Below are 13,901 nucleotides of genomic sequence, written 5' to 3'. Positions count from 1 at the left end.
CATTTTCATCTTCTTTCACGTGATAAACAGATTAGAGATCTAAGAAAACAAGAGTCAAGTCTGAATATAAAATCTTGTTTATTGTAGAAGCACAAACAGCACAGACAAAATATAAGTAGGCATAAGACTGGGGCACAACCCTCTGGTTGATGTACGCAAGCAAGATTCCAGAGATTGCTCAATAACCTATGTGTGATAAACATGGATCATGTTTAGGGACAGTGCAGGAAATGGAAAGGACTTTGCCAGGTCTTTGCAACTTTTTCAGGGGCTATGGTCTGTGCTACTGGATGGCTATAAAAGAGGATCTGTGACGTAACTTCCACAAAGATATCAAGATTCTCAAAGAAGGATTTTTAAACTGGTCTAAGTCAACAGTCTTCCATCTACACTATGCGATACTAGGTGATCCATATTAATAGAAGCACCCACAGAGAGTGTAATAGACCATTATTCTTACAACACTTGCACAACCGTGGTATATCAGCCTTTTACTAACACATACTCTGCAAGCCTGGTAAGATGTTTCTAATACATCTAATACATGTGTCACTCTTGTTTCTTCTTCGTGAAAAATAGTTTTTATTACATCAGAGCTCTGTACACATAATGAATGTTAGAATCGGGGAATCACAATTCTGTTGTGATACGGTAAATTACTTTGGTCTTACCTGATTAATTTTGGGGAAAAATATGGCCTGGATATAGAATGACTTAGGAAATACAGTCTTATATGGCATCTGAAAATATTATTCATATAGACACACCTATGGGAGAACTTTTTTCTTTGATGCCTCTATTAGTTCTGATCAAAAAGAAAGGGCACGGTTTAACTTTTATTAGATCAGCAGCAAAGCTGTGCAGACTAAATAATATTCACCTTAATTTTGCCGAAGAACGGCCACTGAAATATTTGGAATCATATTCTTCAACATCTGTTTGAATGGTGAATACCTATATCAACATCAGATTTTGGTGAATACTTATATTAACATCGGCTCTTCAATCTGAGTTTTAGACCTGACAAATTTCAGTGCATTCTATGTAGAAACAGTGCTTTATGTTTTTGTCAGGTTAACTAGAGCTAATCTTGCACAAACATAAAATGCAATGAGTGTATTGAAACCATGTTTTAAACATGGGAACAACCCTACTGCAGCACTCAACTGTATGCAACTAACTTCACGTCGTTGCCAAATAAGCACCGACAGATGAACTAAAGACTAAAAACAATTTAGTCACTAATACTAGAATAAAAAAAACTTTACAATGTTTAAAATTAAAATTCACCTGTTTTGTAAAAAAAACATTCTACTCATTAAAATAAAAATATATTAGAGTGCAGTTTGCAAAATATTTCATTTCACTAAACATATAATAGAATGTATTCGCATTGATAAAAGACCAGAAGGCCATGCTCTAATGAGCCATAAACTCAGCAGCATCTGAATCATGTCTGTCTGCACACCATAAAGTCTCTTTCTGTTACACACGGTTTAATTTTGCATCTTTCAGTCACCACAGCTGCGTGAAACCAAACCACCTGTACCAAAGCAGTATAAAATATCTGTTTTGAACATTCAGGAAAGTAATGTTAAACCTTCAGTGTGTTTAGCAGTGGGCTCTTGGACTTTCTCCTGTATTCTTTGCTTCCTTCAAACGACTAGAAAGATGGTTATAATAAAAACATCCACCATACCTTCATGTCCAAAACAAAGAAACATGAAGAAAACACACTTGGTATATTCCTTTGGTCTTTAGACAATGATTATTTTGTTAGACATGCAAATAACACAGATTTCCAATTTTCAAATCCTTTACCTATAAACCGTGTTGTACTATATATGGCATATTTATCTATAGACAAAAATCTTTTAAAAGGAACTGAAGAAAGATTCCCATTACATATAACTTTTTTAATGAACAGAATGCGGAAAAGTTCATTGCCTCTATGGTATGCTGGTGTAAGATATTTCAGGAGGACTGTGACTTGTCAAAGAAACAAGAAACTAGTTTACCTTGGCTTCAGTCTGCAAATTTAGCTCACGCTCAGATAATGTTGTCCCAGTTCTTTTCTTTTAGAAAACTGAAAATAAATGAGCAATGGTAGTCCTTTCCCTCACCCAGTCCCACTGCACTCCTTTCCCAGGATGTGCTGCTGTGGAGTACAGTGCCTACACAGGCACAGGCACAGGCCAGTCTCATCACTGTTGATCCTCAGTCTAAGGCAGCATGCATCAGAACGCTCTGTACTCCCGCACTTTTGGACTTCTTCATCTTTTCTATTGCCTTTTGGAGGTCTTGCTGGTGGATAGGTCGGATAAACTCCTCTTCTTGACTACAAAAAGAGCCCAAAAGAACCCGGCATGTTAACTGGACTTTAATTTAAGTTCATGTTACGGTAAATGGATGACATTTATATATGCACAAGAAACCTTTCATAAAGCTAAACAAAATGACAGGGTGGCTAAACAACAAATGCCAATGTTTAGCTCAAGCAGATTTTAAAGATATTACCAGTTAAAGAATTTCACCCTTAGTGAAATGAAAAACAAAGATGGGGAGTTTTATGCTTTTCTTTCACTGCTGCCCTATCCGCTGGGGCCTGAAACCATAGCAGGGTATAGCACCGTACCTGTCATTAACAGTGCTGCTGTGAACAAAGTCTCTCACACACAACAGGGCCGCATCCCTGCACATCTCTCGAAGGTCACTTCCCGAGAACCCATCAGTGTCCTTCGCAACTTCCCGCAGGTCAACAACAGCATCCACCTACAAGAGAACCAAGCCTTCTTTAAAAACACACAGTGGCCTGACTCACAGATAAAAGAGTCCCCTCCCCTGTGATATATATATTGCTCGGACATCAAGTTAAACCAAAACCAACAGAAAACTGGGAGCTTCCTGCCTCTAAGCAACAGCTCTGAAGCAGTTTTGATATAAAGAACAAGCACTTACGTTTTCATTTTCCAAAATGAGTTTCAGGATTTCCTCCCTTTGTCGGAAGTTCTGAAAAGAACATTAGAGAGCTTGAAATGGTTGTAGTACACTTGGTCCTCTTACAATTTAGCAAATTTGTCAAAAGATTGTGAGAGCTCTGAGAACCTGTTGAAGTCTACTCACTTAGTCTAAGAACTGTATCCCTAAACAAAGGCAAAATGTTTTAAAATTTTTACCAGTCAGGAACGATAAACCAATATTTAAGTATGTACATCTGCTGAACATTTAAATATGCCAATAACTCTTTATTTCCTTTAATAAGAAAGACTGATAGCCACTAAACCAAGGGTTTCAAACACTGTTCCAGGAGGACATTCAATAAAGTCTGCTATTTGGAATAGCTAATTAACTAATAAAGAACTTTCTGAATTATCCACACAAGATTGTTCCTAAGGTCTTCTACAGATCATTACACAAGACTTTTGGTTTATTAAAAGTGGTTACCTTTAAACCACCACTATGTCTGGTTAGAAGTATGATAATTACGCAACTAACTAATTAATGCCCCACCAGAATAATGAATTCCCCTGGTGTACTAGGAACAACAACATCATGCAGCAGAATGGGTATAATTGGATAATGTGTCTAGTAATGTCATGCTGTAATCATTATAACACTACACAAAGCAAAGTCACATTTGTCATTAATATGAAAAAGAAAGAAAGTCTCCAATCTGTAAACCCTTATGTTACTTGGGGTTTATTTTTCCTCCATCAGGGGTTGGAATAAATCTGGAGCACTGTAACTGAGAACATGTCTGGAACAAAACCCAATGCACTGAACCAAACTACTACCTACAGCCCTGCAGTAAACCGTGATCTACAGGGAAGAAAGCCCTAAACTTGCATCCCCACTCCACTCACTGGCTGATTGATGTGAAATCTGGTTGGCATCCTCCTCAGTATAGCAGAATCCAGATCCTGAGGCCGATTGGTGGCTCCCATTACCATGACCTATAAAGTAGAACAAAATAAATATTTCTAAACTGTGTCATCATCTGTGGCAACAGAATTCACTCCAGTGCTGGAGGAGTAGAGAATCTATGTTAATGAGAATCTGCCAATCATAGCAGCACATGAAAGGATTTCGTTTACAAACTGTCCAAAGAATCCACCTGGCAGTGGAAATCCGTGTCTAGCCCATCCCAGAGACTCATGAACTGCGCTTTCATCATGGCTGTGGCCTCATGATCCGAACTGGAACGGCTCCTCAGGAAGGAATCTGGGAGAGAGGTCAAAGATGCAGTATTTCAAAAGCAGATGCTCATTGTCCTGCGCCATGTTATCTAACGGACGCAGACCTGCTAAATCAATAAAGTGTGCCGTGTTATGAAGCTGAAGTGAAGTGGGGTTCAATTTGCCTGCAGAGCTTAACTGGAAATGAATTTAAACAGTAATTATCTGATGTTTTATCAGACCAAAGCAAAACAGCTTCCTTTTGATACAAAAAAAAACTTTGAAAACCAGTGACTGCTGTAGTTATCACACTTACAGTCATGGAATCAGTCCAGCGTTAACCAACAAGACGATGTAATATAATACACAAAAACAAAGAAAGGAAATCTAAAACAAAAAGGCTACTAGGATTTTGTTTTAAAGATTGTGTCCAGCTTCATCCACTGACGTCAGACATCATGAACCTGGCAACCAGAACAAAATCAACTACTTCCTTGAGTGCTTCACATGAGACCTGTAACCTAAAGTGTCTTGTGAAGCGAGGTCACCTTGTACATATTAAATACACCAGTTCATGGTGTTTAGAGTGTTCAGTATATTCAATTAAACCTCTTGTTCAGGTTTAAACAGAATACAACACGCCATCTACTGAACAGCCTTTGGCAGCGTAAGGGGCAAAGTTATTTTTTGCCTCAAAGAAAATAAGAATGCGTACAAGATCACAGTAAATTGTGACTGCCAAACCTTAACTTCTAATTTCTTAATTAAAGAAACACGACAAGAACAAGTACCGCTTACCAATCTCATCAATAAAGATGATGGAAGGCTGGAGCTTGACTGCCAGGGAGAAAACAGCAGCGGCAAGTTTCTGGGACTCTCCATACCACTTGTCAGTGAGAGTGGAGGGCTGCAGATTTATGAAGCGAAAGCCTGCCTCCTTGGCTGTGGCTTTAGCAATCAGTGTCTTGCCACAGCCTGGAGGGCCATACAGCAGCACACCTGGAGAACAACCCGAGGAGGGAGAGAAATGAAGGCAAGACAAACTCACACTGTAAAAGAAGAGACTTTGCAGTCTTATGTGCCAAACAAAAATGACTCACAACCAACAAACAATATGCTACCGTAAACACGCATCACACAACAAAAGATGGAACACGTAAGATCTTCTAACTATCCTCTTCCCACCTTTTGGGGGCTGCAGTAACCTTGATCCCTCAAATAAGTGCCTCTTCTGGATGGGAAGTATAACTGTATCTTTCAGTTCAGTGATGACATCATCCAAGCCAGCTATGTCATTCCAAGTGATCTGAAAACAGATGATTATTTAAGTGATGAACAACAACACTTCTGTTTAAATACCTGATGAGATAAGAGGGATATTATTACTTACAGTAATAAAACCCTGCCATTGCATCTGATTAAACCTGATATGACAATAATGTTTTTTCCTTTCCAAGGTAAAGAAATGGTAAAAACAGTGATCTTCTGAAGGGGGATCTGTGCTCCTCACTACTTCCCACTTTTACAGTTGTTTCTTTGCAAAGTACTGCAGAGCATGTGGCCACAAACACTTCAAACATAGAACTTCAAGTAGGTAGCTGCGTCAGCACTCGTAGGATGCAATGGAAGAAGTAAAGGTTTATTTCATGCTGAAAAGAAAAGAGACAACATTTCAGCTCTGGAGCCTTCACCTTCGCACCTTTTCAGCAGGGAATAAACCTTTACTCGTTCCAATTCAAACAAACCCTTTTGCACACAATAATGTGTTAACCTACTGCACTGCATATTGACAGTTGTATATAATCAACTTTAAAGACCTTAACTTATAATAATGTGCGTAGGGATTATTACAGGGAAAAATGGCACATTGCAGTCATCATTTCTAACTCAGTTTGAAAGAATAAATACATTTGTATAAGCTACATGCTTTATTTCCTACTTGTACTTATATATGTACACAGAAAATGGTTCTATAAACATTGTTGTGCAAAAACCCATAGCAAGAGGTACATAGATTAACTCGAAACACTAAGGTGGCCCCTTCCTTTGAATAAGGTAGAAAACTCCTGCTTTACAGCACTGCCCACTGCCAACTCTGTCCAGCAGCCATCTTGAGTAACAGAGCAATACCAAAATCATCCACAAAGAGGCAACAATGAACAAATCTCACTACATAAATCTTCTGCTGTGCTGAATGTGTGTTTAAGTACATAAACATGCCAGCCACGAGAGTGGCAAAATGTTAAAAAAAAACAAGTACAATGATGCCAAACTCCTTAGGAAAATTTGTTATATCAGAAATGTGCCTGAATATATTCTATAGGGCTCATTCCACTCATGAATTCTCCCAAGCAGATCTGACTCTTGCAGAGATTTCTACAGTTATATATTGATCTGCAAATCTTCACAAAACAGACATCTCGTCCCTCTTACACTTCTACAAAGATCACATTATATAAAATAAAGGGGAAAGCAATCAATGTCATTGGGTTCTGAGACAGTTTTACTTAGCAAAAAAAATAATTCATAGATGGGGATTATTAGGAGGCCATGACTGGTAACACCCCTCTCGTCTCAAGAAACACCCTAAGTTTTTTAATGATCACAGAGAATCAGGACATCGGTTTTATGTCTCATCCGAAGGATGGTGCCCTTTTTACAGCATATTGTCCCTGTACACTATACTGTGGCATCAGGACTCACACAGACCTGATGGTGAGCGCCCTCTACTGGCCCCACTAACACCTATTCCAGCAGCAACACTACCATCCAGGTACTGACCAAGCTCACAGCTGCTTAGCTTCGGTGGGCTGCCAGTTGGGAGCTGTAAGGTGATATAGCTGTTGGAGAGGAGCTACCTGTTGAGACTGAAACGTTTGAAGCTTAAAGGGAGTTTTCCCAGATAACATCTTGCTCAATTCATACAGTCACTCACCTGCATACTCAATGGGTCAACCAAATGAGCAGCAATGCTCATTTCGTATTCTGAAAGTTTCACATTCTTCACACCAATCTGTTTCATGAGCTTTTCTGCCTGCAAGAGCAAAAGACAGGCCAACAATAGAATCAGGAGTTTTGGTTTGTTAGGGAAATTGGTTTTAAAGATTACACAAGGTGGATAAGACAGCTATAGTGATTTACCATTCTTTCTGCCACTCCCTTCTGTAGTTTCGTTCTAGTGACAGAAAAAGCCTTACCCAACAGTTCTATTAAACCAGCAATGCCCAGCACATGAGGAACGACCAGGGTTCTTAAGCTTGGACTGAGTAGGAATTCTGCCTGCACAAATAATTATGTTACTTACAGTTTTTGGAAGTATTAATTCTACTGGATATGTAGCTACTCTTGGAGCAGAATATGCTCAAATTAAAATAAAAACCAGCTAGTGTACTGCTCTGCTCTGTCACTCATTCTTGTACTTTATCATCATACCTGCTTCTGTGCTTCAACCTTCTGCTTCCTTGTAGGATCAATTGCATCTACCATCCATTTGATGGTAAAGTAGGTCACCGTACCAAATATTGTCAGACGGAAAAGCAAGCCGATTACTTCATTGCGGCCCAGAGGCCGGGTTAAATTCTCAGCTGGAATCTCTTTCAACACCATTGTCTTCTGCAGACCTGCTGAGAGAACAGAAAAATAAAATGTTATATCTGTCTCAAACCAAATTCCAAATTAAGTCACTGATTCTGACCCACAAAACAGGGCAACACTGATCAAACAAAAACAGCACAATACTGTCTGACCTGTAGCGATTAGATGTCTTCTTTTAAACAATTTCACTTGCATGAGAAAAATGATACAATATTTCCTTCAAGGCTAAATTTGCCGTTTTTAAAACCTGAACTGATTTTACCAAGTAACTATTTCTGTATTTTACTCTCTACTATGCTTGCATGAAGCAAATTACTCAAAAGCCTCAAAGGCTTTTATTGAGAAAGTCAGCCCAGCAGCCTTCTTCAAAATGAACTAACACAAACCAGAGGACACAAGTGATAATGACACAGAAGTGTATTTAAATGTGCAAAAAAGGCCATCTTTATCCACTTCTTTATCCAAAGAAGAAAATGAAATTACCCAAAAGAATGCATGAGTATAAAACAAGCTACCAAACCATGTGGCTGTAGTTGATACTTAAGCTTCAGTCAAAAAAAAAAGCTAAATGAGATACTTGGCTCAATTAACTACTAACTACCAAAAGGGCAAGATGGGCTGAATGGCCTCCTCTCCTTTGTATCCTGTCTTATGTTTTAAATAAAAATATTGCAGACAGATATACTAAGAATTGGACATGTGGCTCCTTGTGCTCTCACCTTCTGAGGGCTGGAGCAGCTCTCGTACTTAACCCTCTCTTTTCAAGAGACTAGCTTTCCTGCTTACATAAGGCTCGTCTGGGCCTGCACACATCTGAGCCAACAAACTCTAAACACCTTTGCATTTTACAGAGCCAGTCAAGTAAATTACACTTAACACTTGTCACAAGATAAATCATTAATTTAAAAAAGACAGAATCGCTATACTGCTTATCAGAATGATTACTCTTCCTGCGCTTTTTCGACTTCTGTTGAAGGTCTGTCTCCGGTCTTGACAGCACAAGGAAAGAAGGCTTTGTTCAGTTAATATGTACTGATTGGACTGTAATAATACAGAGGTATTCTCTGGAATACTGTGGTGGGAAACACGGCGAAGGGTGTCATTTGGCACGACAGCTTTTTAACAAATAAAAAGTGCACTTTAAAGATCTTGGACGACTTGAGCTGCTAAGGCTAAAGCACTTCAAATACACCAAAGGAACTAGGCCGCCGGCTGCACAAACCTACAATTCTATTTTTATTTTCAATAAAAAAAGATCATACAATTTCCAAATGGTGCCCATCTAGAAGAAATACTATATATTCGGATTCTGGAACTGACAGAATGTAAAAATGATCTATGCTTTTCTTCCCAAATTGCATAAAAATAATAAATAAGGCAATCTACAAAAAACTAATCGGAGCCATTACTGTTAAAATGGGTATTCTGATTGCGTTAACAAAATTTCACTTATTATAAAACACTTTTTTTCTAAGATGAAAACCTTACACTTTAATTTATCACTACCACGGCCTGGCTTCAACCTTTTACTTTGAGACACGACCTTCTCGTCTTTTTCATCCAGAAGAAGCACGAAAAGAGTGAATTACTTAATGACTTCAGTGCAACTTGTAAAAGAAAATATGCAATTGTAATTTTAACTAATTTAATGGCAAGGAAATTGTAGTATTGTTAAATAACATACTCACCTCCACGTTACTCTATATCACCTCATCCACTCTTCCAGATCCAGGAAGTGAAAATAAAAGACACACTCCATGAGAATGGTGTCACAGCAGTTACTGCTCTGACGGAACCCATGAACTGTTTTAAAACGTTCCTCTATGTATCAGTACCTTACGCTGTTAGTCGATTTCAGGCACGAGTTAACTTAAACATCTCACATCTTTGGCTGGATCTTGGATCGTGGATCTGTCATTTTCGTCTTATAGTTTAAACAACACTCGTTGATTTAGAAATACAGCTGCGGTTCTTTCTACCCTGTGATGGAACGAGAGTTCAAACCGAAGACTCCCACGATAGCAGATTAATCCGCAAGGGGGTAGTAATATCACAACGTGTCCGTTTGAGAGAGCTGAAACGCTTAAATCAGACTGTTTAAAGTATAAATTATACTATAATTATTTACGTCACCTGTAGATCTGAAGTTCAAATACGAAACCCACCTCTCCTCAATTCACTTACATTTTGTAAAGAACATAAGAAAAAGGTGACGTTTTAATCTTGACGATATTTAAATTTAGAATTGCACTAACTTAAAAAATGTGTTGCCCATGTTTAGCCACTGACTGTCAGTACAGGCGTATATGCGTGGAGTGTGCCGAAATAAAGTCTGAGCTCTTCAAACTCTACTGGTCACAGGTTTTAAAAATCAGGAAAATCTATAATTAGAGCATAGCATTCATGTACAGTAGATATATTCATACATATTATGCACATACAGTACATTAATATACAGACACCTGAAAAAGGCTCCACAGCCAAAACGGTGTCTCTTTTTTTTCAGCACGGAATAAACCTTTACTTGTTCCTTCATATACAGTATATGTGCATTCATACACATACAGTACATGATACAACAATATGATACAGTTATTTACATTTTTTAATATAAATATAAAATCTGTACTATTTTACTTTATACTATATAATATATAGCAATATAGTGTATATACTACATATAACAATTCAGTTTTGATCTATCAGATGATTTAATTTTTTATTGTACACCACGCATTCTTGAAGAAAGAAAATCAAAGTATGATTATCTGAACATTTGCATAAGTGAGTTAGATGTTGTACATATACAATATAATTTTTTATGTTCTTCTTTTTATGTTCATCTTTTTTTATGTTCCTGCTGTAGTGTTGACATATCTTTTCTGAACCTGCTAATCACATGGAAACCAGTCAATGTATTTAAGCAGAAAAGTCACAATATGGCATAATTGCTCACCAACAAAAAAATAACCTGTGTGTTCTGAGCTTGGGCAGCACTGCGACATGGTTGGTGAACTTTTTCTTCTTCACAGCTGTTGCGGTTCTGGGTTTGATTCCGCCTTCTGTGTGGAGTTTGCAAGTTCTGCCTTCTGCAAGAGCGACTGTTCTACTGCCATTTCCCCCAAAACATGCTGATAGTGGTTAACTCTAAGTCATTCTTGTTTGTGCCCTGCAGTGGGCTGGTCAGGGTATGGTCCTGCCTTGTGATCTCTCTGCTCCCAGCTTCTGCTAAAGGTTGCCACAACCCTTACCACGTACAGGTCCATGTATGATGAGGGAACTTCTCAATGGCATTTCCTTTAACTGTTTACTACACAGAAGAAAAGTCCAGACAATTTCATGCAAACTGTTAATATTTTAAGATAACTGACAAGTATTCATAAATAGAAATAGTTTAATATAATATGATGCATGTAAACCACTTTTAAAGCCAGGTTTTAAAGGTTTTACAAAGTTCAAATCAATAAAGTAACAATAAAGAGATTTCATGTCAGAGACATAATTCACTAAATGCAATGCCTTCTCAGTCCCCAAAGCAACTGATAGGAATGATAGGAAGGCCTTATAGTATAAAAATATTTCAAATAAGCTTTCCTGAGGATCAGTTCATCTGAGCCATGGTGTTCCAGGTAATCCCATTTAAATACACTAATTGTTCTTTGAGTATTAACTAGGCACTGAAATGATAATTACAGAGGAAAACAGCCACTGTATAATCTGTATTAGATTTTTTTACAAATAAAGTTGAAAGAAAAATGCAAATGCTAACATGAGTTTCCTTTTCTTTGCTAATCAGAGATTTAAAGAAATCCAATAAATTTAGTCAAAACAGTAAATCTTCCCATTTTGACCATGCCAATTCCAAACCACGCAATTCCCTATTAGGGGTGGGTAATGATTAATGATAAAATTGCCCCATTTGTTCCACTGGGACTCAACAACTACTGTATCTCTCAGTCTGGTTATTTTTCAAACTACTGATATGGCTTATATTCAGCTTTTCCTAAATAAGATGAAGAGCCAATCTAAAAATATAGTCTGAAAAGCTTTGCATCTAAATCATAGATCATTTTGTTTCTCTTTTAGGGTTTGAATATAGTTTCTTCTAAGAGCTGAGAGAGCACAGAAAATACTTAACAGCAGCTGTTCACAAAATGCACTGAGATTGACCTGCATTTAATACAGATAAAAGTTCTGATGGTTTTGATCTTATTAGATAACATTAAAAGAATTTCTGCTGCTTAATACAGAAGTGTCAAATATGACCTTCAATTAGAACTTTTCTTGTACCATAGCTAATAACCTTCAATAGTGGCTATCAAGGTCATGTTTGCCTGCACTCTAAAGCATGGGAAACCGTCCTTGATAATTCAGAAAGCTCTTCTATCAGCAGGGTTTTCCAACTTTTTTGCCTACCTGCACGGCTTTCACAAGGTCAGGGTGTTTCCTGTGTATTAGTGAATTGGTATTCCATTCATATACAGTACCATTTTTTTTTCAGATCTCAGCTAAATTTAATAAAGGTCTTTTAGGTGGTACTGGAAATCAATTTAAATGCTGTGAGTTACATTCTTGAATGGCAGTTTTTGAGAATCATTGTTTTTTATTTAAAAGTTATAACGTCACATGGATTTGTGTTAGCCTACAAATACTCCCATCTCACTATGAGAGCAAAAATGAGTTATCAGCTTGTTAGACACAGTTTTTGTTCCAGAAAAGCCAAGGTTGGAATATGAAAAATGAATTTCTCACATCAAAAAAAAAATGATATAGCAATTTATTGCCATATAGTAGTGCAAGCACTTCCATAGGTTAAAAGAATTTAGCAACTGATAATGATCAGTCTCTAGATAAAAATATCAGGTTATTTACATTTCTTTTAAACGTGCTTATACACAAGCAGTTTAAGTTTAAATAAATTGTAAAATGGTTGCATTTTGATTTGTTTTATAAATTCTTTCAGTTTGTTTGCAATAACTAATTCTCAACAAAAAAGGATTGTTTAAGTCCAACTGTTATAAAAGTGATAAATAAACATTACTGAACAATTGGATTAAACTTTTCTGAGATTAATGTTTGCTTGTTTAGCTGTTGTCTGCATGATTCCCATGATGTAACCCCTTATATTTGATATATTTGACATATAAAGTATTCCCACCCTAACACTAACCCCAAGCAACACAAACCTTAAACTTGCATTTATAAGTTATTGTAACCAAGGAACATGGAGTAATGTTGTTTTCAATACAATACTGTAGGCGAATGCAGATCTAAGACATTCACTGGTTTGTTTATGTTTTCTTTCTCTAGCTATAAAAAATAACAATACAATGCCAAAAGAAACAATTGAAAACAAATCTAAAAATTAAGCCAAAGTCTCTTCAACCACAGTAAGGACCTTAACATATTTTATTCGTGCTCTAAACAGGTGCTGGGACTAGCGTTTTAGACATGTTTAGCTAAAAACGTCAGGAGATAACGTTCCCACATCGCTTTAAAGTCTTTAACACGTCAAACCAGTGAGATTCTTGACCCCGTCAAACTCCAGGACAGGAAAAAGCAGCCGGTCTTGTTTCAACGTGTCATTCCCGTATAACATGAAAGGTGGCGCCATGGCATAAGTCTTTACCCCTATGTCGTTCACTAGAACGTTCTACAAAAAAAAAACCAAATAACGAATATGTGCTTTTAAAGCACATCTCTTGGACCTCGGACTGTAGATGTCTAGGTTCATGTCTCTATTTTATTTTTTGGACTTATATATTATATGCTGGAAGACAGTGTCACAGATGACTGTGTGTGCTACTAAGTGACACGCCTGGCTTGGACTGGTTTACTTGATCTGATTTTACTTTTCTTGCTTGCGTAAGCACTTTACAAGTTGTACTGGGTGTCACTGCTAGCTAAGTTATCTGTGATTCTTTTTCATTGATGCCATTTATTTTCGTTATTATGTAATTTTTTTGTTCCTCGCTCACACAGAACACTTCGCAGACGCTTATAATATTTATCTCTGATAGACTTCAGAAACATTTGGGCGTTTTTACGTATGTCAGCAAATCCCTGGCCTCCTAATTGTAAAAAAAGAACCTCAATTATTAGCGCGAAGCAAAGAAATAAAATATTGGAAAC

At 37.4% G+C, this 13,901-nt stretch overlaps 1 protein-coding gene across 2 annotated transcripts; it reads right to left on the bottom strand.

Moving 5' to 3' along the window:
- Positions 1-544: 544 nt before the first annotated feature.
- atad1b (ATPase family AAA domain containing 1b) lies at positions 545-9,593 on the bottom strand. 2 transcript variants are annotated; one of them, XM_088634818.1, is made up of 10 exons: positions 9,458-9,593; positions 7,608-7,795; positions 7,111-7,209; positions 5,361-5,481; positions 4,974-5,174; positions 4,115-4,221; positions 3,864-3,953; positions 2,959-3,009; positions 2,636-2,772; positions 545-2,338 (listed from the first exon to the last, which is right to left on the bottom strand). In XM_088634818.1, the coding sequence occupies exons 2-10, from the start codon at positions 7,779-7,781 to the stop codon at positions 2,218-2,220; spliced, it is 1,101 nt and encodes a 366-aa protein (XP_088490944.1). In that variant the 5' UTR covers positions 7,782-7,795; positions 9,458-9,593; the 3' UTR covers positions 545-2,217. The 2 variants fall into 2 exon arrangements, with proteins under 2 accessions (XP_088490944.1, XP_088490943.1); XM_088634817.1 differs by having other exon boundaries at positions 7,608-7,798; positions 9,458-9,588.
- Positions 9,594-13,901: the final 4,308 nt, after the last annotated feature.

The sequence above is a fragment of the Lepisosteus platostomus genome, chromosome 6 (genome assembly GCF_059453375.1).
Source record: "Lepisosteus platostomus isolate fLepPlt1 chromosome 6, fLepPlt1.hap1, whole genome shotgun sequence".
In the NCBI taxonomy this organism is placed as follows: domain Eukaryota; kingdom Metazoa; phylum Chordata; class Actinopteri; order Semionotiformes; family Lepisosteidae; genus Lepisosteus; species Lepisosteus platostomus.
The sequence above is the reverse complement of the archived record's forward strand: the minus strand, read 5'-3'. Positions and strand labels throughout refer to the sequence as shown.